This window comes from Meles meles, chromosome 12 (assembly GCF_922984935.1).
Source record: "Meles meles chromosome 12, mMelMel3.1 paternal haplotype, whole genome shotgun sequence".
Taxonomy (NCBI): domain Eukaryota; kingdom Metazoa; phylum Chordata; class Mammalia; order Carnivora; family Mustelidae; genus Meles; species Meles meles.
Window position 1 is genome coordinate 71,584,992 of NC_060077.1, and position 24,812 is coordinate 71,609,803.

General features: G+C 53.7%; 1 protein-coding gene across 2 annotated transcripts in view; it reads right to left on the reverse strand.

The window, feature by feature from the left end:
• Positions 1–24,812, reverse strand: part of MYO5B (myosin VB) — a 339,470-nt gene that overhangs the window by 8,679 nt on the left and 305,979 nt on the right. The window contains exons 27-38 of one of the 2 annotated variants that reach the window (XM_046024282.1): positions 23,828–23,893; positions 20,067–20,306; positions 18,940–19,040; positions 12,923–13,000; positions 9,954–10,152; positions 9,613–9,706; positions 8,375–8,518; positions 6,009–6,160; positions 4,329–4,418; positions 2,601–2,751; positions 984–1,269; positions 219–393 (exon numbers count right to left, since the gene is read on the reverse strand). In XM_046024282.1, the coding sequence (XP_045880238.1) occupies positions 219–393; positions 984–1,269; positions 2,601–2,751; positions 4,329–4,418; positions 6,009–6,160; positions 8,375–8,518; positions 9,613–9,706; positions 9,954–10,152; positions 12,923–13,000; positions 18,940–19,040; positions 20,067–20,306; positions 23,828–23,893 (1,776 nt within the window). The remainder of the gene's footprint in view (positions 1–218; positions 394–983; positions 1,270–2,600; positions 2,752–4,328; positions 4,419–6,008; positions 6,161–8,374; positions 8,519–9,612; positions 9,707–9,953; positions 10,153–12,922; positions 13,001–18,939; positions 19,041–20,066; positions 20,307–23,827; positions 23,894–24,812) is intronic. The other variant, XM_046024281.1, reaches the window with a different exon arrangement.

Here is a 24,812-nt window from a genome sequence, read left to right on the forward strand (position 1 = left end):
ACCTTTCTGTGTGAGCAAGGGGGCCCAGTATGTTACCAGGGGAACGGTGGCATCTTGTCCCAGAGACCAAGGTGGTCTTTGGTTCCCCGAGGAACATTCTGTCTGCAACAGCTTCTGTTGTGTCACTGGGGGCTAGGAAGGCTGTGCTTGTACCCCCCCACACGGAGAAGCCTTCCCCTTGGATGGGAAGGCGGGCCGGCTGGCTGCTGGGGCCGTACCTGCTGTGTGCTGAGAGAGGTGCACAGGGAGCAGATGGCCTCCGCGTCCTCCGAGGTTTTCTTCTTTAGCTGCAGGAGCTGGGCTGCTTGGATCAGGGGTTCCATGGTCTGGACGGCTCCGCTCTGATGAAGGTTCCTTCCCCGAAGCCACTCTTCAAGTTGGCTTATGTTGTACCTTAGACACAGGTCAAAGGGAGCTGAGTTAGGCCGGACTCCTAAGGCCCGGGGGCGAGCACACCTGGCATGCCTGTGGTACCACCCGGCTGCAAACAGTGGGATCGTTCTCTTCACCCTCACGGGCTCACGTGTGGCAAAAGCTTGAGGAGCACTTTGCTGAATGAATACAGCAACGAATGGGTGTTTAAAATCAAGCAAAGCTGAGGGACGTGAAGTGTCTGTGTATTCGATCTACTGAACTGAAGCGATTGGTACTTCACCTTCACAAACAAACTTCTACGTGGGCCTTCGCCAGTCTCTAAACTCTCCGAGGTTTCCCTCTGACCTACCCACACTGTCTTTACAATCTTTAGAGTATGTCAACGTCGTTAAAGCTCTGAACTCATTTGTTTCGCAGATTACCATCTTGATGTGGAATTCCACCAACCAACGAGCAGGTGATGGAACTGTGTCTCGCACCGACTGTGACAAGGACCAGCAGTTAGGTCTGGATGTCACTGTCAGAGAAAAAGGCCCCGAGCTCTGACTCCCGCCTATGGGGGAGGGCCCCTCTGGCCACGCGGCTCGGGCAGGGCGCCCTGCTCCTACCTGAGCTGCATGCCGGTGCTCCATGAGCAGACATCCTTCCGCAGCAGCAGGTTGTTGAGGGTCACGGCGTTGATCATGTAGAACAGCTGCTTGAACACCTGCAGGATGATCTCAGGGTCCAGGCCCTGGTCTCGCATGACCGTGTGGAAGGAAGTCATCTGGCGGATGACGGCTTCCAGGCAGTAGGAGTTGTCCCCGTCCACCATGCTGGAGGAGCGCTTCCGGTAGCCCGTTGGCTTTACACCAGAGAGACCCTGAATGCTCTCATTTTCCAACATGGCAGAGACTGAAAGAAAAGCATGGTTGGAGAAGCTGGTGTGCTCCCCACGGAAGATCTGTTCTTGGAACACTAAGATCATTCAGCGCCTTGGGCTTTGGTGATGGCACCAGCCACTGGCCTCCAATGTTGATGTGCTCAGAAACTCACAGCATTGAGCATCGGATTGCTAATGGGTTGGAGTCTACATGGAATAAGGTTTGCCTATAGAAATCTTGGACCAAATTTGCGCTTAAATTCATTACTGATGGGACAAAGATAATGGGCATGTACCAACTCAGTTCTGTACTGGTTTCTGCGCTAAGGCCAAAGTTTGAGAATTGAGCAGCTTGGGTATAGTACTGGCTCAGCCCTTGACATGGCCTTGGACCCTGAGATCATCCTACTCATTTTCAAAAAGCTCTTTTCCATGAGCCACTGACCATATAAATCTCAGGTTAGCTGGTCTTATTATACTTTTTACCCAGTGTCTAACTATGTGCCTGGGGCTTTATGTTCAGTATTTCTTTCCATCTCCCAACAACCCATTTCCTGGTGAGGAAACTAAGGCACACAGAAGTTAAATTACTTGCCCACAGTCACACCGCTAGGAGTTGGCAGGGCCAGGATTTGAACCCAGGTGTGTCCAACTCCAGAATTGCTGCTATGGGCCATCACATGATTCGGAATCACGAAGCACCCCCAGTGTTCTCTACACCCTGTGCCTCATAAGAAGGTTCTCAGGAATAACAATGTGGAATGAACCTTACGCTAGATAAGGTTCTGGATGGCATGGAGTGCTCTGTCCAACTTGGAATCCACATATAACCCACTTGTGTTGTAAGAACCCAGGGGAAAGCTTTACAACACAGGCACAAGGGACAATTTCCTCCCCAGCCGTCTTGGAGCATCCTGAGTGATGTGTGGATGTGTCATTCCTGACTCAAAAAACAACAGGCCTCTCATGTTTCAATTCTGCTTTACTGCTAAGTGCCCAAGTCTACTGCTTTGGACAGAGTGTTCTGCAAGTACTTACTGTATGACTACTTGCCACTGTGTTTCTTCACGTGCACCTGCTTAATGCTTTTATTTTTTTCATGAATAAAGTACACATATGGGCATGAGGATTACATTTTTTACTCTATATGCATTGATAACCTTTTGGATTTATACTTAGTACCTATGGAAGACTTCATAGCTCTTCCTGAGCACACAGCACACACCTCCTTGCTGCCTTCAGTGGGAAGGTTCTAGTTTTCTGGAGGCCACACCTAAGGTACGGGCTTCCCTGACAGCAGGCGGTGTTCCCCATTGTTTCTGACCCCACAATGAGTGCTGGAGATCTGCTGCTGCCAGCTTACCTATCATAGGCTGCAACACACCCTCGGCGATTTTAATGAGCTGCTGGTAGATCTGAATGGAAAGGTCACTCAGCACCTGGCGGTATTCGGTGAGGTCGAAGTTCTTAAGACAGTGCTCATTCTGCTTGGGCGTATTCTGAGTCATGAAGCCCTGCAGAGAGAAAGGGTGTTTGAAGGAGGCTCGGCGGTCTGCCGGGGCTTAGCAGGACTTCCGGGTCTCTGTCTCGTCCATGACACCCTATCTGTGGAGTTCCACCAGCCTCTGTTAACATGATGGTCCACAAGAGCCTGTCGGTTTCTTGAGGCCTCAGTGGGAGCCCTTGAATCTGAAGGCAGAGCAAAACCTCAGCATGATAGAGAAGTCGGAGCTGTTTGAATTAAAAGGCCGAACCACTCAGTCCACATCATGAGGTGCTGATTTCCCTGAATTAATAGACAAACGGAAATGATCTCACAACTACAGCACCTTGTCCCCTTAGCTTTCTACACGAACAAGAGGAAATAACGTCGTTGAGAGTTGCTAGTATGGAGAGGAGTCTGGGGACCAATGGCCCTTTGTATTCAGACCAAGGTACACCAAAGGCAGCCAGAAAGATCAAGTCTTCCAAAAAGTGACCATCCCCAGCAAAGTCTCTCAAAGCAGGTCCTATTACAAAGCATTTTTAAATAAAAACTAAAAAGCAGATGATAGAAGGAATCGCTGTGACAGCTAAGATACATATTTTTCTCTGTCTTTATTTACACTACACCGATCTGGCTATACTGTGCTTCAGGTCTTATGCCCCCCCCAATATATTATTTTGAATAAAAGTGAAAAAGGAAGGGCAGAAAGGAAAAGTGGAGGCACACCCCCCTCCCCCCCTCCCCGGGGCCTGGGAGTGGTGTCTGGGGTGAGGTGGAATTTTTACTGGAGAAGCCAGAGCGAGGACATGGCCTGGGTCACCGAGCTATGGGGCTAAATGCAGAGTGTGGGCACAGTTCTTTCAGGGACCAGTGTGGGAATGGGAGGTTGCAGACGAAGCTGGGCTCTCGAGGGCCAGAGCAAGATAGGAAATAATGCAGTCAGTTAGGCTGCAGGTCAAGGAATCAAATTTTGTTAGAAGAAAGAAGCTGGGCCTCCAGGTCAAGGTGTAAAAATGTGATCTCATCACATTGTGCCCCTTCTCGGTGTCTGCCTTAAAATGGACAAACTACTGGTTGGCTTAAAAGACAGTCTCACGCATTAGACAACTGACCGGGCTTTCTTCTGGCATTCAAGGAAACGGGGCTCTTCCACGGATGCTTCCGAAAGTTAAGGTCACTAGGCTCTCCCTGGAGAGTCCCAGGGCTTCTTAGATAAAGGATGGGTCACGTAAACTCATTTCCCCACCAATTCTACTTATTTGATTCCAGGTGCTTTCTGGGGCTGCTGGGACCCTCAAGGCCACTTAGAGGACAGGTGTGCTGTGGCCTGCCTATCCCTGTGTCTAGCTACCAGGTAGAGGAAGGTGTGCCCAGAGCCCGAGGTCCCAGAGGGCACTCGACAGACCTGACATGCTCTCCTCAGGGTAGAACCGCATTTTGGTAGAGCAGGGCTGCCCTCCACGACACCCCCGTCTCTGAGCTCACATCTGCTCTGAAGGAGGACACACATTGCTCTGTCCAAGGAAGCGAGAGTCTGGCGGGGGATCTGGGGTGCTTTAATGGTTTCTGAGTGCCCTTCAGGCATTGGATTATCTCAGCACGCACCTCATCCCCGCTGTACTGCTTCAAGCAGTGAAGGAGGCGGCAGGTGTTGGATAACCAGAATGATGTCATCTCGAAGTCCTCGTTGTGCTTCTGTGGAAAGAAAAAGACATCCCTCGTTAGTAGGGGCTCCAATCTGGTTAAACACTCACCTGCTACCTGTCTTTCCAGGTTTCCAGAATTACTCAGCATGCCCCAAGCAGACACGAGGGCCTATTACGAAGAGGAGATCCACTGTCAAGGGGCTGCGTTACCATTCCTCCACTGCTGGGAGGGGCACAGAGGCCCCCACCCTGGCTCCCTGAGCAGTGGCCCACTCCTGTGCAGCCCTGGCTGTATGCCGGGCCCTGGGCAGCTGGACCCAGCAAGCTCCAAACCATCAGCGATCCAACCCAGGAAATGGGAGGAGCATGCCAGTGAACTATTCTGGCACTCCATTTATTGAGAGAGCGGATGTCCAATGGGTTCAACCCTCTGGAAAATGACTATAAACCATAACTTGGTGAAAAAGGCTGTTGCACAGCCCAAAGAGCTGAGGCACAGCATCTGCCCTAAGGCTGATGACTGCACAGAGTTCGTTTTGTCCAGTAACACCGCCCCTGTTTAAACATCAGAGATGGGAGCTTCGATGGCAATAAAACAAGGGGGTCAGACAGAGAGTGACAGGTAGGGCTGGGCATGCCGGCAGATCCTGGTGATTAGGGAGGGTTCTCCTGAGGCAGTGACCTCTCAAGTCAGCCTTCGACTTGCCCAGACCAGCACAAGCTTCTGACGAGCTCAAGTGAGGGGTCGAGGCAGGAGACTCAGACCCAAGAGTTGCCAGCAAGTCTTTAGAGCCAGGAGTGGATAAAATTGGGCAGGAGGTGCGGTAACTGAGACACAGCTGGCACGAAGCCAGAAGCTACAGGCTGGTGTGTGACACACTCCCAGAAGGGAAGGGGGGCAAGTGACAGCGGTCTAGACTCCATGCTTCTGAGGATGGCTTACACCGCCGAGTGGCAGAGCGTGTGAGAACGGAGGGCAGTCTCTGAGAGCAATGCCGCTTGGAGTGTGGGCCTGTGCGGAGGCACAAATCTCTCTCACGGAGGGCTGATCTTCCTCAGAAAGCTCACCTCTCCCCATAGCTTCCATGTGGCCTGGCCTCCCCTCCCTGCAGGCCAGCCTCCTTCTGCAGAGGCTGTCGCTACACTGGGAAGGGGCCTTGTGCCCTTAGGAGGAGTTCCTCCAATGAGGGCCCGTAAGCAGCCCTGTCCCGGCCCGGGCCTTCTCACTTCGGAACCTGATGTCTATACCCTTCCTTGGGCCATTGCCCTGCCTGGGCAGCAGGCAGCCAGCTCTTCGGAAAGGTCTGGGAGGAAGTCTCTACTCAGGCTGTGTTCCTGAATGTCAGTGCAGGGCAGAGTCAGCCTGCCCTCGAGTGGAGCACAGCATCCTCCTGGCACCACAGGTCAAGGCTTTTGAAAGCACCAGGATTCCCTGGAGGTGGCCGGACAGCAACACTGGGTTTCTGGGCGTCCCACCGTTTCTGAGCCTGAGCATCCTGGCTCTGTGGGCGAGCTGCACGGCTATCATCTTCCTTCAGAGCTGGAGATGCGAGGAAAGCCCAGACAGGGCCAAGCTATGGGGAGCCGTGGGCGTCCCTCCGTCCACCGCCGACCACCACCTTTGGCACGGAGCACCTACCTTCAGGACCTTCTTAATGCCATTGATGGTGGAGGTCAGCAAGGAGTGCACCTTGAGGTCATCGTTGACGTAATCGGCATGCCTGATACACATGTAGAGGACGTAGGCAGGAAGGCAGGGCACGGTGCCCGCCAGCGTCTGCGGCTTCAGCTCTGACAGCAGCAAACACCAAGAGTTAGACTCTAGCAGATACCTGGGGCTCTGAGAAGCCAGCTCTGAAATATTTTCTTTCTTTTATTTTTTTAAGATTTTACTCATTTGAGGGAGAGAATGAGCAAGAGGGCGCACAAACTGGGGGAGAAGCAGAGGGAGAGAAAGACCCGGACTCCTTGCTGAGCAGGGAGCCTGATGTGGGGCTTGATCCCAGGACCTTGAGATCATGATCTGAGATGAAGGCAGATGCTTAGCGGACTGAACCACCTAGGCGGCCCTGAAATCCTTTCAATAGTATTAGCCCTGAGTATTTTCAATATTTTCCTGGAGTTCCTTTAAGAGTGACCTTTCATAGGGCCGGGCGGCGGGAGGAGGAGTAGGGGAGAAGTGGTCAGGGATACACAGACACCTTCTGACCCCGAGTACTAGTTTCAGAAACTGGTTAAAAGCTCCAAACGCACAAAAGCACATTCCTCATAGTTTGGACCAGAACACTAAGACAGGCTCCTAATGCCTGGTCCTTACAACATGAAGGAGAAGAGCCCACAGGTAGCTTTCCGCTGGGTTTCCACACAGAGGGCCCGGGGCCGGGGCCAGCCGAAGGAAGGAGCCGCTCCCCAGCCAGTGAGAGAGCTCGGGGTGCTTCCTGCTGCGGGCACACCGGACTCTTCTGCAGTGGATTGCGAGAGCAGGTTCTGGGAGAAGCTGCCAGACCACAAATTCCCAAAGCCAGAGCCCATGTGCCGGGGCCCAGAAGGCCACAGGGACCTTTAGCCCACTTAACTGTCCGTTTGGAAACTATGTACTTGGCAGCAGCTGCCTAGACCTCCTCAGAGCCAGGAATAGATCAAGTAGGCTGCTGAGTGGCCATGGCCACTCCCCCACCCCCGAGGGCCACAGGGTGACACCTGTCTCCCCAGCCTCTCCACTGACGGGTGGCCTGACCTGTGTACAGCTTGTCCTGTCTTGGACTGTCCTATCGTGACCTGAGTCCCATGTCCCATAGACTCGCTTGATCTGCCCAGCTAAGTGTTAGCGTCTGGGGCAGGACCAACAGCTCGACACCTCTCTATCCTCCACAGCAACCAGCCTGTGCCGGGGACCTAGAAGGAGGTCAGATGGAGTCTAGGCATTTGTTTGGATGACGAGAGGGAAGGGGACTGGGTGTGACATGCAGGCAGCTTAGGGAGAAATGGCCTTCTCTGGGGCTGCCTGAGCTGGGACAGTGGGGAGGAGCCACCGTCCGCTGGCACAAGCAGTCCCATTAGTTTTGGACTCTATTGTTGGGAACTTTGACTTTCATTCCTCAGAGATGAAAGGCTCATTCCTAGAAGCCTTAGAATCAGATGCAGCCTGCTGAAGGCAGAGAGGCTTCCCGTCAGATACCTGGGCAGTTCCAGGGGGGAGTTAGCCTTTAGAAAAAGAGCCAAAGCACTCAGTTGCTGAAAATACCCAATGCAGAGAATGGAGGGAAAGTCTGCCCTAGGCTAGAGTCATCCCAGCTTCCGCAGCACTTGGCCCTCCGCAAGGTGCTCAGCAGGGTGCGACTTTGGCAAACTCACATTTCTCTAAAACAACCTTGACCTGCTAGTGGACCCTCCGACGCCCCTGCAGAAGTGACCACTTCTTCACATTCGTCACACTGAGAAGAGTCTGTGACTTCAGCATAGCACTTTCTCCGGTCATATTTCCTTTCCCAGCTATTATATTTCCCACGTCCCCATTTTACGGAACACCTAAGGCTCCAAGTAAAGGAGCTCGTGGCTCAGGATCCAGAGGACCGTCTACCCAAGATTCTTCCTTTTTTTCACCCAGGACTCTCTCCTCCAAGCCTCCTCCCCCTACTCTGCAGGCAGCTGCTGGACTGGGCTGGGCTGGGCAGAAAGGCAGGCCTGGGGACGCCAGGTGGAGCAGGACCAGAGGGGAGGGAGTGGGTCACATGGCAAACCAGGCCTTGGCTCAGGGTGGCAAGGAGAGCCGCACCCAAGAGCCTGGAGTGTGGTCCCCATAGCATCACAGCGTGAGCATGGCCTGGGGCGGGGGGGTGGGTGTTGGGAGCTGGTTAGAGAAGCAGCTGTGTGAACAGAGGTGGACGGAGGGCCAAGGATGGGTGGGAGGTGGGGGGGTTCAGAGTGGGGGGTGGGTTATGCTGGGTTGGCCATGGAGTTGGGGAAGGAGCTGAGTGGGGGTGGGATGCCACAGAGGGTCCTGACCTGTCACCAGGTTCCGAATGAGAAGGGCTTCGTCTTCCTTGTGGTATTCCAACATGCCCTGGAAGTCCTTCTCCTTCCGTTGTACAGTGACCTGCCTGTTGAGCTCATGTCGCTTCCGCTCACTCTGGGCCAGCGCCTGGGTAGCTGGGTAGGAAAGAGACAGGGAGCGTGAAGAGAGCTCCAGGCTGCAGGCCCGAGAGGTGGGGATGCCTTAGGTCAGTGGTGCTTCGCTCTGGGGATCCAGCGTTCCAGGTCCTCTGAGCTGCCACACCCTCATGTGGTCTGTCCTTGCAGCCCAGACCGACACTCCAAGGAGCTTAGCACCAGTCACTGGGGGCCCCGCAGGATAAGAATTCAGGAGAACAAATGACAGGTCTTCAAGACTGAATGAGAGAGAGAAGCCTGAAGCCTGAGAGACCAGGAGAAGGAGAACTCAAAGACAGCAGAGAGATTCAGGGATGAAGAGGGGCTGAGCAGAACACATAGCCTCTCCTCCCAGAGCCTCCTCTAAAGCAGCAAGTGGACATAACCAGGTGAGTAAGCAAATGACACCCGTGCTGGGTGCTGTGCCCAGAGGCACTTGGTATTAGGATGAGAGATGGGACTCAACCCTGGGGACACAGCTCTTGAGATGAGAGTAAAAGTATTGGGGTGGGGGGGGATCCAGGCAGTGGGGGGACCCAGAGAGGATTCCATGCCAGGTGGCATGTATCAAGGACTGGGGGCTGACAGATTTATAGCAAGGGGTCAGAGAAAGCACATTCTGGATGTTTCTGGAAGAAAACTTAAAACTGCCTGACCTCTCTGGGCCAGATTCCAGGTTGGAAATTTAATCATAGGACGGATCCTGCTCCTTCCTGACTACCCGTCACATGGAGTGAGGCCCCTCTAGTTGGGTCTGTGTGTTATGTAGCATTTTTTTCCCACACCAAAAAGCTTCGCCTCCCAGCTCCCTTGAGGGCAGGGCCACAGGGCCACGGTCTCAGTGCAGAGCTCAGAGGAAGCACCCAAACACCTGCTGGGCTGACTTATCTTCGCCCAGATTCTGGCCACCGGAGAACGTGTGGGCCTGGGGGTCTGCCTTGGTCTATCCCACAGCTGGACTGGGCACAGGCACCAGAGGATGGGGGAAGCAGTAAGAGTCTGCAGAGGGAAGCGGGCCATCCGTTCCCTTCCCTCACTTGTGACTGAGCACACACACACACCCCCCCTCCCCACGCTCCCCCCAGGGGCCTTACCTTCTAGGTCCTGGACCTTCTTCATGTAAATTTTCAGTTGTTTCTTGAGCTTCCTCTCATTCTTTTCCAGCTTTTCTACCAGTTCTTTGAGGTCCTAAAATCAAAGGGAAGCAGTTTGAGAACAGACTTAACCCGGCCCTGGAGGGCAGGGGCTAGAATCCTGGGGCCCGGGATGGCCCTCGGTGGCCTAAACCCGCGCTGAAGGTGGTTTCTAGATTCTCTGTTCCTGCTATGGGGCCAAGGATGCAAACCTGGCCCGTTTAGCTAACGGCCATCGCTGGCTCCAACTGTTTCCAGAACGTGACCTTCCAGAGTGCGATCCGATGGGCAACATCACTCACCAGGTTCTCGTTGGTCAGCCGGGAGATCTCCTGCTGGACACCAAACTCCACCTGGGCCTCCGGGGACAGCAGCAGCGTCTGGCAGAAGGTCTGCTGCTGCTTGTCCAGCTCCTCCTTCAGGGCTTCCACCTGCGCCTTGAGGCCCTCCACCTCCTCCTCGTGCTCGCGGCTCTGGGCCTGCAGCTGTGCCTCTAGCAGCCTGCACCGGGGCGAGAGGGGCCGGTGACCGTGGGGCTCAGGTTGGCGCCCCACGTGAGGGGCCACAGAAGGACACGCAACAGGGAGCAGCCAAGCACACAGCAGCAGCAACTGCACAAACCCAACAGGGGAAGACGCCGAGGGGAACAGTCTGGCAAGCAGCCCAGCCCGTCCCGTCCGAGGATGGGAACTTGGGGCCAAACGTGCACCCCTGGTCCGAGGCCTTTTCCTTGCCACCCCCTCCCCCATTCCGTTCCTCATCCTACGCAGGTGATTGGTTTGGGATTGAGAGATTGTCTCCATGTCAAATCGCCATCCACAGAAATAAAGTTCTTACAGCATCATTTACAGAAAAGTATCCACATCTGCGCCAGCTTCTCAAGAATCCCCTTGTTAAGACAAAAGCCTAGTAGACTCAACTAGTGCCTGCGTATTTCTTCTATCGTAGATTATCTGCCTGTCTTAGAAAGGCAAAACCCGAGCGCCCTCCTTTTTCTCTTCACCACCACCTCCACTTTGTCTGCGGCCATAAATACACAAATTTTTCTCTAGTCAAAACAGAAATTAAGACTCTTGGCGAACCATCTGGGGGAAGGTTTCAGATCAGCTGGTATCATGAGCAGAAGCAGAACGATCTTGAGAAGATCTGGGCAAGGTTGGCGCGAAGTCTCAGAAGACTCTGAGTCTGGTGGGTTCCCAGGCAATTCTGGGAGATGCCTGTTCCATCCGTCATGAGAAGGCAAGGGATTTGCGAAGCTTCCCAAGCAGCTTCCTCCTGCTCGGGAAGTACTAATGGGAACGAGGTGCTACCTTCTTGGGCTCAAGAGCAAATGTTCTGATTCAGGGTAGTGAACATCACATGAAAGAAAGGAGGACATTCTGGATGAAAGGTACACCAAAAACTGTCTGACAAGACCCACATGCTTGAAAATTCTCCCCAGTCTCTCCCAGGGATGCCAAGACAGTGACCAGAGCTTAGAGTCAGGAACCTGGAAATGCCTCAGAAATGCCAGGAAGAGTCCCCAGCTGCCGTGGATACACCTTTTTTGTTTTGTTTTGTTTTACAGTTGTGCTAGTTTGGCCACAAGAGAGGAGGGACCAAGTCTCTAGGGGAGCGAGAGATGGGGAGTCTATGCTGTCAACGCCCCGATGGCTGTGCCCATGTCTTCTGTAGCTCAGTCAGCTCCACAGTGGCACGGGGAGCAATGCCCGACTCCCAGGGGCTTCTCAACAGATTCATACAAGTGAAGAAAGGCTGGAGGAATGGCTGACTCACCCACGGCACACGCAGCGTCATCAGCTGAAAGCACTAATGTCATGAGGAATGGGGGGAAGAGCTCTGCGATTAAATTAGCATTTTAGAGGACGTAGCATCTTTAGAGAGCATCCAGTCTTGGCTACAATACACTAAAAGCATCACCAGAAAGTTATAAACCTCTCAAAAGGGAACAGAAACCACTAGGTTCTAGGGACGCTCCCCCAGGATTCGGTTCCTGACTTGTGCTGTGAGTTTGTGCCCACAGCTTTCTTATTCTCCACATAGACTGTAGTTGGGTGGCTTAGGTTCTGGGCAAGATATGGGAATCCCTAGCCAAGCACCGGGCTAGACACACTTCCTTTGAGGCCAAGAGTTCAGAGACCACAGCCAGTGACAGAGCTGGTTCTAGAAGCCAGGTCTCCTGAGGGATAGGTCTGAGCTTTTGGTATTGTTAATGCACTCATATGCTTATTTAAAAAAAATCCAATCTGCTGATAGAGAGCCACAAGGAATCACCTGGTTTTACACGGGGGTTCCCTCCCCAATAAAACAAACTTCTCGGTGGGGTAGGTCTTACTAAACAATGGCCATTATAACAGAAATGTCAGCTAATATGGATTCTGTGCTTACTACGTGCCAGGCACGTGCCAAAATGCTCCAACTGTTTTAACCCTATTTCTTAGAATGACTCCACGAGGCAGGTCCCATTCTGATCCACATTAGATCAGAGGGAATCTGATGGGAAGAGACCAAGGTCACCTTGCTCACAGGCAGTGGGGCCACTTAGCAGCCTAGAGCCAGGAGGCACGCTGCCTCGAGGACTAGCTGATCTGGACTTTCTTCTCCCAAGAACAGATTCTTGTTGCTGTAATGGGCCCTCCAGCAGGTCATGGGCAGGTAACGCTTTGGAGGTAGTATGGGAGGGCTTCGGGGTCCCACCTGGCCGCACCACCGCCAGGCTGAGGGGCCTGGGCCAGCACGGACTCCACCGCCATGGCTTCTTCTGGGACACAAGCCTGTGGACCATCGCTACTTTGGTTGCTGGGGGCCTTGAATGTGCCAAGCTATGCCACAGCCCAGAAGGGCCACACGCAGGCAGCCAAAGTGGGACAGGACCATCACATGGTGCGTGTCTAACCTCCCTTGGTAAACTGCTCACCCACAGCTCAAGGCCAGTGGCTTATTCAGATTTTGGTACCACGTGGAGCAGGATTCAGGTTCTGGATCTTCTACTGAAGCAGCAAGTTCCTTGAATCCTGTAAGCATCAGTGTCCTGACCCCAGGAAAGTTCCCCTGAGCCATCAGCTGCTGTCACCTAGACCCCTATGACAGCTCCCGGGCCTCATCCACACAGAGCCCGGACACAGAGCACCAGCCAAGTGACCCGAGGGGCAGCCCACAACACCCCGGAGACTCAGGCCCTGGCCTCTACTCCAGCTGAGAGACAGGTAAGCGTAGACACGAGCAGGCGGGACAGACAGAGCGGGCACAGGCAGGAAGGCGTATGCGTGACCTGGCAACTTGCTTTAGGCCTTGGTAGGCCAAGCCGAGCTCTCCATCTTCATTCAAATATCCCCAATCCTCAGTCTTGCTAGAAATAAAGGACAAAAAACAGGGCATCGAGTGTAGAGGGAAGAGACAGGGAGGCAGAACATCCAGGAAAGTGAGGCCATTCCAGCCAAGCGTTGGAAACCAAAAAAAAAGGGAAAAGCTCCAGAATTCCCAGCTTCCCTTCTTCCTTTGCGAACACCAGCACCTGAGCACCTAAGAATGTCCCCGTTCCCCAGGCCGGGTCTCAGAAGAAGATAGGGTTCGGGCGCTCTCATGGGGGATTGCGGATCACGACGGGAGCCAAAGGCTGCACTTGCCCCAATAAATTCTGTGAACAGCAGTGGTCGTCCCCCTCCCCCCCCCCCACCCCAGAAGGATTCAGAAAAGGAAAGAGAATCAGGATACCCGCAACCAGGGCAGGGAGGCAAGGTCCGCGCTCAGTAGAAGCCCCAGAGGGGCCCCGGGGAGGCGGCATCTGCTGTGCTCTAACCGGGGACACGAGGCTCAGTGACACAGGGAGACAGGTCCACACTGTCTGCTTTTCGATGCCATTCTCCACTTTGTCACTAAGGACGCAAAAGCATCAGCTCATCTCACCTCTAGCCCTCACTGCAATTGCACATAAACCGTGAATAAAAGCCAAGCAGGATGCCCATGGAACTTTCTCTGCCCCCACCCCAGGGACTGGGTGACATCTCTCCTATTCACTCAACCTGGAAAGCAGATGGCCAGCTGCCATCTCCTTGCAAATCCTTTGACTCTCCCCAGGGGCCCAGTGCCTGCCCAGCACCAGACGAACCCCTCCTGGAGGTCAGGCCCCGTACCCCCAGCCAGGTACCTCCCCAAGGCACACACAGGAGATTCTCAAGGGCTGGTGGGAGGGGGCGGTAGGCGGCAGACTGAGCCTCTCAAGCCTCTCGCACCTGCCAGGAGGCTGCCCCCGACTCTCTGTGCTGGGGATCCTCCTCGTGCTGGCTGGATCCCCATTTTCCTGGCAAGAATCCCGGAGGAGCCGCAGGCGGTGTGCATGGATTGGCAACCCCGTCCTCACAGCGGGAAGACAACCTTCCCCCCCCCAGGAGAGGAGCTGCTGTGTTGCTCCTGCTGGGTGCTGGGTGAGGTCTGGGGCAGTACCCACCCTGTTACTCCCTCCCCAGAGCACAGCCTCAGGATAGGCTGCTCCAGGCCTTGGCAGGGCTCACACAAGCTGCTTCTAGAGGGAAGCCTGTCACACGGCTCCCAGGTCCCACCCTGAGAAGCTTGGAGGAGAGGGAAGGGGCAGGGACCGCCCGGAGCATGGGGGCTCCACGCCTTCCTTTCAGGGCTGTGCTGCCTCCCGCTGGGCAGTGAGCGGATTACTGCCAAGTCCGCTGTGGGGGCCTCTCCTCTTTAGGACTCTGGCTTTTCAAATGTCCAGAGCTCTCACCGAGGCCTGGCCTCCCCAGAGACTGCACTGACTGGAGACTTTGAGCAGTCCCCTCCAGTTCCTAGCACGGAACTCACCTGTGTGTTCCACTTACCCCAGCAAATCCAAAAGGGACCCTGGCCATGTCAAGTGGGAGCTGGCAGCCTAGTGCCTGTCCCTTCTCCGCTCCTACCACATTTAACTAGGGCTGTTAGTAGCCAGTACTTTGCTCACCAGGAATGCGGGACCTTTTCCGTCACCTTGTTTGCCATGAGTGAAGGGACCCCAAGAGGGAGAAGACCTGCCTGGCCCGGAGAGCGGCCCACCCTGGCTGGCCCTCCAGATGTCGAGGCGGAGGGAGGGGGCTGCCGGCTCTTTCCGGGAATGTCAGGGTATTCCTATAGTTCCCGTGATGGCACACGGAGTCCCACCTCTCACCCTCCGGCGGGTGCCTGTGCGTTGTTGAGTTACACAGAGAGGAAGTTAGCATTAATCCCTTGCTCAGAGGGAGACGCTCTCAGAATTCTTAATTCTGGAACAGGCCGGGCATGATGCACAAAGATAAAAGTAGAGACTGTGCGGGCCAGTCATCACACAGTGCTCTGGAAGTCCCGCATGCCGGCTAATGAAAATGCAGTCAGCCAGCTCCAGGTCCGAGCCTTTTTCCTGGATGAAAGAGGACCGGTTCCTCCATGGGGACTCTCGCCTTCGCGGGCCCTCATGGGGGAGGCCTGGGAGGAAGCGCCACCTAGTGGCAGGAGAAGGAAAACCCCAAACGCCAGTTTACGGGAATTTAAAAAAAATAAAGTACAAGAGGTCAATGAACGTATCAACAAGCATTCATGGAGGATGTGCTGTGTACACACCACTGTGCCAAGCCCCATTTCTGGTGAGTCTACAGACACGCTTGAGCAAGCACCAGGTAAAGTCTCCAAGTTGCTCCAAGAAGGCAGCAAGACCGCACTGAGGAACTCGGCTGGAGAACCAGGCACCCCAAAGGCGTGGTGGTGGTTGTCGTCTACATGTCCTGGACCTGTTTCATGTGTAAAATGAAAGTGCCCCGCTGACTTATCTGAGGTTCTTTCTAGATCTTTAATGACTTAATCTTGTTCACTGTAAAGCTCATGCAGCCGAAAGGGCCTGGGAGAGTATTTGCTTTCTCTCTGTAGACCCTGTCCACAGAGTGCCATCAGGACTTTGACCCAACCGCCATCCCTCTGTCCTGGCTGGAGGCCCTGCCTCCTTGTGGACGGGAACAGGCAAGGTTCCTATGAGCACGAAGATGGTCCGTTTCCAGTCTCTAAAAAACTGAAAAAGGTCCTGTTCCACGGATGTCCTTATTTCTGAAGCTCACAGCTGGACGTTCTGCCCAGCTGCCCAGGACGCGCCCCACAATCTCTGAGAATGGGAGGCCGTAACCCCAGCACCACGAATGAGAATCTGAGCTACAGGTGGGGCCCCGGGAAGGTGAATTGTCTCGGGATAAATATGGACATGCCTCTGAATTACAGCAGACAGGAACTGTGGTGATGATTTGGGACCCAGTGAATTTTGGGTACCCTTATGAGGGAATCATCTCCCCCCAGAGTTTCCAGCTGGGAACAGTGACAGTGAGGATTCATGAGAAGGGAGCTGGGGAGGCAGAGGCTCTCTTCTCCCTCCCTCCTTTGCTGTCTGAGCAAGACATCCCACAGCAGCTGGGGCTCAGGCTCAAATGAGCCATGAACACCAAGCCTATCCTAAGAAATGTGCACACACCCTTTTCTGATTAAACAGGATCTCCCCTGTCCCAAGCAGGCTCCTTGTAATAACCCTGGCTTTGCCTGTCCAACAGGCAAAGCTACCTTTTGTGCCAACGGCCTCCTGTTGTTTCCTGGAACCTGCTGGGTAGAGGGATGGCAAAGTTCCTGGCACCCAAGCAGAGGTCCAATAATGCACTCTAAGTTTCTCTTTGCAGTTCCACAGACTTGAGTGGAAATAGCCAGTGGCCAAAGGTAAACTGTTTCCAGAGCTAGGCCTGAGCCCTCACCACACACCTCCTACCTCGCTCTGTGACCTGAGTGCACGCCTGTTCTGCTACCCACTTCCCCAGCTTTGCCCCCCAAACCCTCCAGACACTCACCTGTGTCTGCAACAGCCCATCCTGGGGGGCAAGGACCAGCCCTCTCTTTAATTTGATTTTGGCCACAGATGAAATGGTAATAATGTTGCTGATTTCTCTTAGCTCCCAAAACGTGGAAATGAAAGCACTTTCTGGAAGCAGAAGAGCTATCCATCTTCCTGCAGTTCCTTCCCAGAACAGACCCTCATTACTGGCTTCCCTCCCAAAGTGGAGAAAGAGGCACAGTCATAAAGATGAAAGAGAACTCTATAAACTCTGGAAGTTAGCACGTGAAAAAAATTCCAAACTGGGGGACCCTGGACTCTCAGAGGAGCTGTGATTGGGTGTGGGGAGTAGCCCCCCAGAAAGCTAAGCAAAATCCATTGCCTGGGAGTGTAAGCTTTTTCTAGGTAGAGGACAGATTGCTGTAACCCCTCCACCCCAAAGCACAGATGCATTCATGCAACTTCTGTTCCAACCATAACTCTCCGTTATGGGGAAATCGCAGGCTGGGTCTTCAGAGCTTATGGGCAGGGGCTGCCCTTGTAAGAATTGATGGCCTCACTGCCTGGCCCCGGGAATCGCCGTCTGCACCCCTCTGCCTGCATGCCCCTTGCGCTCCTTCCTCACTGGTGGGGTTACCAAACCGCAACAGGCACAAACCCACCATGGTCTGGTCGGGTCACTTTCCAGCTGTGGCAGGCACTGGGGACCGGGTTCTACAGTCTTCCCTCCGTGAGGCAGCTTTCTGTACCTAACTGGGGGTCACAGGCTGGGAGTCCCCTATTGTACCCTGGGCTTGCAGGGAGCGCAATTCTTTTAAGATATAAGAAAAGCTATTTTTACTTTACCACACCATGATTATTGCTGCAAAGGAAGACAAATCCAGGGTAAGTAAGCAGCCTCCAGGACTGGATCCCCGACAAGCATCTGGGTGAGTAAGAAGGGAGTGGACAGTCGCTGAGAGCCATGGTGCAGATCAGAAAGACCTGCACTCACACTCCCCCATCAGGGTCAAGCTCGCTTCCTGCCTTCCTTCTTCCTTTAATTTCAAATACTATACCTGTGTTCTGTTCTCTTATTCAGTGCATTTCTTCACTCAAGATATATTTCAAATGACTAAATCTCGACTCCAGTTTCAGCACCGAGAGGCTCACCTTCAGTTCCTTCTCTCTCCTTTCAGGGACAGAACCGCAGCATCTGGGAACGGACTCTCCTCCTGGGGGCCCACTAAAAGGCCTTCATCTTCTGATTACCTACACAGTGTGCTGGGAGCAGCCCAGCCCGGGAGTCAGGCCTTCTGGATCGTACCTCGACTCGGTTTTGGGCTGGCCGCACGCCAGAGCCACTCACCCCTTCTGGGCCTCAGTTTCCCTATCTGCAGAAACGGGGGCTGGAAGACCTAGAAATCATAGCACTAAGTCTGCAGGTCATTTTGTGACGTTCTCATGAAAACATCAGGCCGCATTCCCAGTGACACCTACTGACGTTTTCCAGATGTGCTTCCGGTTTTCAACAATTCTGTAAAACGCTTAGACTGATGGGACATTCGGTTGAGGCGAGAGAGAAAGGCAGCCAGGGGCAAGGCCGGCTCTGCTCTGATGAGCCGGGGGCACAAAGAGGCAAAGACGTTAATAATGGCGGTCAGTGTTCTCAGCGCACTACACAGACCAACTCACATGGTCTTCTCCATCACTGTGCGTGAGGCGCACTGCTGGGACTGTCCTCAGTACAGAGGAGAGACTGAGGCACGGAGCGGTTGCGAGTCCCTGAAGGAGATACTGCACAGCTAGTAAGCGCGTGGAGCCCCAGGGGCACACTTGCTAGGTGCTCTGCCACACTGTCTGGGGGTCTCCTCTGGGCCCTGCCGACTCCCCCAGTCACACTCTGTTGCCTTAACCTGGGGGAGCTCATCCTTAAGGAGGGACTAGAGGTTGGTTCAGTACAATCCAGGGAAAACTCATGTTCGCCCATCTGGAATGGGCGATTCTCCCGTCCAGCCTCTGGGGTGTCTAGCTTGGGTTCCAGCTCTTAAATGCTGGGCACTGTGGCCCACCAGCAGGATTGAGTCTGGCTGGTATTAAAGCAAAGAGCTGCAGCCGGCCCCTCCCACAACTTTGTCGGGCTCATTTGCGCAGGCTTCCGCCTTAGTGCAACGAGCCACTCTCAGCTGTCTTCCCCGCTCCTCCTGTCAGCACTCCTCCCAGGGAGGGTCCCTCTCCTCGGGTCTGTCAGAGGGTCTACCCTCTGGAGGCTCCAGCTGTGCTCCTGGAGTCTTGCAGAAGCTAACAAGTGGTTTCCTAAGGGCATGGGATCCATGGAGTCTGTTCCTTCTCATTTGCCTCCAGTAAGAAGTAAACCCTGATGCTGAAGTACGGGTTCAGTGTCCGAGCAGCAGACATCATGCAGCAGCTTGGGTAAGACCCCTTCCCATTACCTCCTCCGGGCAGAGTCACCGTGAGGCGGGACTTACCGGTTTGTCTGGCAGACCCCGTGATAGGCCTCGATGGCGTCTTCCTGATCTACGTGCTTTTCACTGTTAGGCCAACTTGTTCTGGCATTAATGTTCGGCTCCTAGAAGGTCCCAGATTAAAATTACACTCTGGTAGTGTAAACAACTGTCATGAAACAACTTCATGAACTTTACATACAGAGGCATAAAAACAAGTTTTTGGGGTAGCGGGGTGGGGCGCCTGGGTGGCTCAGTCGGTTAAGTGTTCCACTCTTGATCTCAGGGATGTGAGTTCAAGCCCCATGTAGGGCTCCCTGCTGGGCCTGGGGACTACTTACAAAGAAAGAAAAAAAAAACCCAAGCTTTTGGGGAAAAAACAAAGGCCCAGGACGACCTCAAATAAGAGCAGTTAAACCCAGGCAGGAATGTGACTTCCAAAGGCACAGAATGACAAGGCCTGGCTGTAAAAGGCCTTGAATGTGGAGTGGTGGTTTGGGGGGGGGGGGGCTGGGGGATGATAGTGACAGTGTCTCTGGAGGTGACAGCACCCCAAATCCAAAGGCCAGGGTGACAATCTGTCCCAGCATTGATCCTCCACACTCATGACTACCTAGGACTACCTACGTTTCCCCCCATGTCACCCCTGGGCCATACCTAGAGTGACCCAGATCCTCTAGGGTCACTGTCCCCTCCCCCTCCCAGTCTCCAGTCTGTCCCAGAAGATGAAACTATAAAGAACAAATCCTAAGCCGGACTTGCCCCACTGGGGAGGCTGAGAGGAAAGACCTTCTCTACCTCAGAATCAAAGTAAACAGCAAGGGGCAAAGCACGAGGTGAAAAACAGGACTGAGGGGGCTGCTCAGACCATAGCTCTTGCTTCTCTAATTCTCTGCCTTGTTCTTTTTGAACATATTCATACTGAGTAACTTCAGAAGATTCCAGAAATTTCCAGCAAAGTCTGCCATGAAAGGTCACGCTGAAAGGGCAGCAAGTATCTTGCTTTGCCATTAGGGGAGAGACCCCTAGAGCAGGAGAGTTTGCTCTTTTAGGTTTAAGGTTCTCGCAGGTAAAGATATGTAAGAAAAACCCTGCCTGTATTACCAAGTGTCACACCCCACCAGCCCGGCTGGGGGCTGCCGGGTTCTTACCGTGCTCTTGCCGGAGAGTCGGCGCTGGTCGGCGCTCACGATCTGGGTCCTCAGGATGAGCACTTCCTCCTTGCGAACCTCCAGCTCCTCGTTGGCCAGCTTGAGCTGGTTCAGCAGCAGGTGGTAGCTGTCCGGGGAGCCGTGGGTGGCGTTGTTCTGGGTGGCTTGGTCGGCCACCGCTTTCCTCAGCTCATTCAGGTCATTCTTCAGCTTCTTGTTCTCCGACTCCAGCTCTTGCCTCTGGAAGACAGCCCAAGCGACACACTCCCTTTCTCCCTGGACCTCGGGGCGGGGGGTGTCTCCCCATGTGGTCTTCCCCCTCCCCCTTCCTTAACCAACCTGCCCTGACTCCCACGAAGCGAACAGCTTGGTTCTAACAAGAACATGCACTGCAAATGCTCTGACTGGCGAAAGGCCAGTAGTTAAAACTGGATTTGAACCCACAGTCCTAAGTTACTGGCATGAAGCATCACACACGAGGCCTCTATGACTGCATTCCCTGAAGTGACTGACAGTGTTCATATTTCTAAGTTTACTTGGCCATGAAACCCCTACCCTCGTGGAAATGTCAGTTTAATTTTACAGAACATGCTTTTAACACTGGACTTCCTAGAACCTTAATACACTAATGCACTTGGTGACTTTCCAGAGAACATATGGACTGCAGGATTTCCTAAACTTATCTCTCAAGAGATCACTGTCCACCTCCCTGCCCACCCCCACCCCCCTTCTAAGGAGCACCACGTGGACTAAAGTTTTGGAGTATATTTTGGAGTATACCAGGGACACTCTTTTGTTGGTTTGGAAAGCCACCAACAGTCAATGCCAGTGGGAGAAAAACCACTTGTGTATAGAGTAAAATATACCACGAAACTCAACTTTAGGATGTATTTTTGAGTTTTCTGGGTGTAACATTTAACTTGGCGTTGGACAAAGTCAGACCATATATAGTTTGATAATCACACATATAATGCTTTTAAGGTCTTGCTGTATATGGGATTCAAAATTTCCCAACCCCAACTGCCGGCCCCCCAAAAGTGGATAAGTGGGGGACTGGCTGCAGATTATAGAAGCCACAGGACCACAGAACTAGGAGACCATATGAAGAAACAATGTCTTTGTTTTCTGAACGAGGACAAGAGAAAAGAGCTGAGAAGGCACACAATAAATTTAGAGGCCCTGCCAGGACTAGCGCCCAGGATTCCCAGTACCTGGTCCAGGGAGTCTCACCTTCCAGCCCCACTACATTACATCAGGCCTCCTTGAGCAATGCTCTGCAGGTGTGGTGGGCCTGCGGACCCCTCCAGTCCCTCTCATCCCACAGCGGGGGGATGTCTAAGCTGGAGCCCAGTATCCAAATGGTGTGCTTCTAGCCCCTTCATGCACTAGAGAAGGATCAGGACCATTTCCAAAACTCTGGTAGGGGGAATTCAGAGTATCAGCAAAAACCACTACTCATCGGGGGAGGGAGGGTCCTCCTGCCGTTGCCTCATCCCCCCCCTCCGTGCACTTGTGGGCAGGTTTTTCAAATCCAGTTTGCTGAGGATTGGGTCAGAAAAGATGGCTCAATGGCCAAGTGTGTAGAACTGCCATCTGTTCAGGCCAAATCTACACTCTGAGAGGGCACGGTTCACCTCCTGCCCTCCATGCCCTCGGAAAGCAGTTGCCTGCTAGATACAGGCTGGCAAAAGGCCCCATTTTTCCTCCCTTCCCTCAAGGTCTGGGTCTGTTAAGTGAGAAGCATCGCAGCCAGCCTCCCCAGCATTGGTCTCTTGCAAACCCAGGGGTCCCCAGGGCCAGCCTCTGGGACCAGGGGCACAGGTTGAGCCCAGTCTCACCAGAGACAACGAAGGGAAAACCAGGTCTTGTAACCTCAGAGCCCTGGCCTAACAGAGCAGAGGGGTCATGGAGCTTTGGGAATTTGGGACAAGTATTTGTTGAGACCTCCGTGAGCCCAGCCCCACACTGGCAGTGCGATGCAGCCTACAGGACCCAGAGGAGTACCTTCCTTAGTGGGCGGCTAAGAGCAGGGGGAGCTTTTGAGCAGATTGGGAGATGGGAGCCCTGGGAGCAGCACTCTGTACTTGGAGTAGAGCAGTGCTTCTCAGGGTGGCGTGGGTAACAGAAACCTCTCGGTGGGGGGTGAAAACTGATGGATACGGCAGGGCTGGGCTGGGCATTCGCCTTCTAGCATGTCTGCAGAGATGCCGTTCCCAGACCACTCCCGGAGACCCGCTGGGCTAGACTGTCTTACCGGTTCTAACGCAGCCTAACAAGTTCGCATGCTCGGGGACGGCTGTGGAAGGATGGCGTGCGGAAGGCCCGTACCGCAGGCATCTACCACCAACACCCCCGCAGTGCTCTGAAGCTTTTAAATATCACACGAGAAAAAAAAGTCCGGTCAATAATTCAGAAAAGAAAGCCCCCACACTTCTGTGGCTGCCGTTGTTCAAAAAGCCATGGGCACAATTCTGGGCTGTTTTCCTGGGGCAATGAAGCTGTTGCCAGAGATTTCCATGGTCCCACGAGTGCCGCCAGACCGACCACAGCAGAATGGATAAGTTCCCAATCCCCAAGTCTCTGGGAATGGGAGGGGCGGTGGGGGAGTGCTCTGATGCCCCTTTTCTGTACATTCCCTCCCGGCCCCAGAGCCTAGTCCTCCATCACTGTAGTCAACACAGGCCGGCTTGCCCTGGGACCTTCCACTCTCTGACCTCCCAGCTCTCATCAGGTCAGCCCTGGGTGCATGGGGACATGTCTCCATGCAGGTCTAGATATTTTTCAAAGTGAATTCATCCCACTGGTCACCTACTAACTTAACTGGAACGCTATCAGGTAGGTAAAGACATATGACATAACAAATACATATTTGGTTCTGGCCCTGGTTCCTGGCCCAGAGCTTCTAAAACTCTTGTGATTCCTACTGATAGAGATGAGAGGAACAGCTTTCATTATATCTGGTCTCAGGGCCTGGTTCCAGACTCAGGGATGCTAAAACCCTTGGCATTTCTTCTAAGCCCTAACAAGCCCCTTTCAGCCCCACCGAGTTGATGCCAGGCACCAGGGAACCAGCCCTGAGAGCACTGCAGTTGACCGCCCCACCCCAACCAACGCCCTGAAAGGGAAAGAGGAGGGCTGGAGATGGAGCTAAACACCCAAGGCCAATACTTTTATCCCTGGTGGCTGTGTAATGGAACTCCACAGAACCCTGAGCAAGGAATTCGGAGGGCTTCGGGTTGGCGAGCACAGGGAGCTGGTGGGGGGTGGGGTGCGCACCTGGAGATGGCCTGTGAGCTCTGTGCCCCTTCTCATACACCTTGTGTCTCTTCCGTTTGGCTGTTGCTGAGTTGTATCCTTTATAATCAACCAATAATGGTACATAAAATGCTCTCCTGAGTTCTGTGGGCTGTCCTGACATACGGTCAAACTTGGGGAGGGGGTTATGGGATCCCCCGATTTGTAGCTAAGTTAGACAGAAATGTGGGTCACCTGGGGACCCACCCGTCTGACTGGCATCTGAAGTGGTGGCCGTCTTGTGGGGCTGAGCCCCTAACCATAGGGAGGTTTGTAGGGAGCCAGCACCTCGTTGGTGCTTCCTATAAGTGCAGACTATAGCTGCTTGTGGTGAGTACACATTTCTTCCATTTCCGAGAGGCAGAGACCCACAGGGGCCTGCTGTGCTGACGGCTCCACTCGAGAACAGACTGTCATCCATCCTCCGCAGGGGAGAGTTCGAGGACCTCCTGCGCTGACAGTCTTACCTTCAGACTATTGTAGGCTAGATCTGCATCCTGGTCCAAGTCTAGGTCATTCTTCGCTTGCTCCCCCTGCACAGATGAGGAGACAGCAGGTGAGCCCGGACCACATGCAGGGTTCCACAGGCGTGTTTCCACCCATGGTCCCCGGGCTTGTTTGCACAAGTGCCCATACCCGCTGCCCCTGCCACCCAGCAGGACCACCTCCTTCCCACCTCAAAACACAGCTTGCAACTCCAGACCACCAGGAAGCTCTCCACAGAAGACCCCTCCACTGGCCCTCACCCCCTCCATGACTTTATTCATGGGATCCTCATGTATACAAACATATACATGCTGTGTTGTGGGTTGAATTATGTCCCCAAAAAAGAGATGTTGAAGTCCTAACTCCTGGTCCCTGTGAACATAATGTAATTTAAAATGGGGCTGTTGCAGATCAAATCAAATCAAGATGAGGTCATTAGGATGGGTGCTAAAGTGTCCTCACAGGAAGAGAGGGGGCGCACGCTGGAGCACACGCACGCCACACGCACACGGGGAGGAGTGCCGCGTGAAGATGGAGGCAGAGACTGGAGTCCTACGGCGCCAAGCCAAGGAACTGGAGCTGAGGCATACCCAGGGTTTCCAGCAACACCAAATGCTCAGAGAGAGAGGCATGGAACAGATTCTCCTCCAAGGCCTTTAAGACAGTATGGCTCTGCTGAAATCTTCATTTTTGACTTCCGGCCTCCAGAAGCATGAAAGAAGAGATTTCTGTTGTTTTGGAGCCATCCCGTTTGTGCGAGTCTGTTCCAGCAGTGGAGGAAACCAGCACCATAACACGTATGTACTTACTAAGAAGGTTAATCAATAATTTTGTCCTTATTAATGGAGTTACTTTGGGGTGTTTCGGGATGTGTGTGCACAGGTGTGTTGTTTTTCCAGCTGCTCCCTCCATGTCCCCCTCCAGGAGGGGGTCCAGCACAGCCGGCCCCTACAGCACTCAAATGCT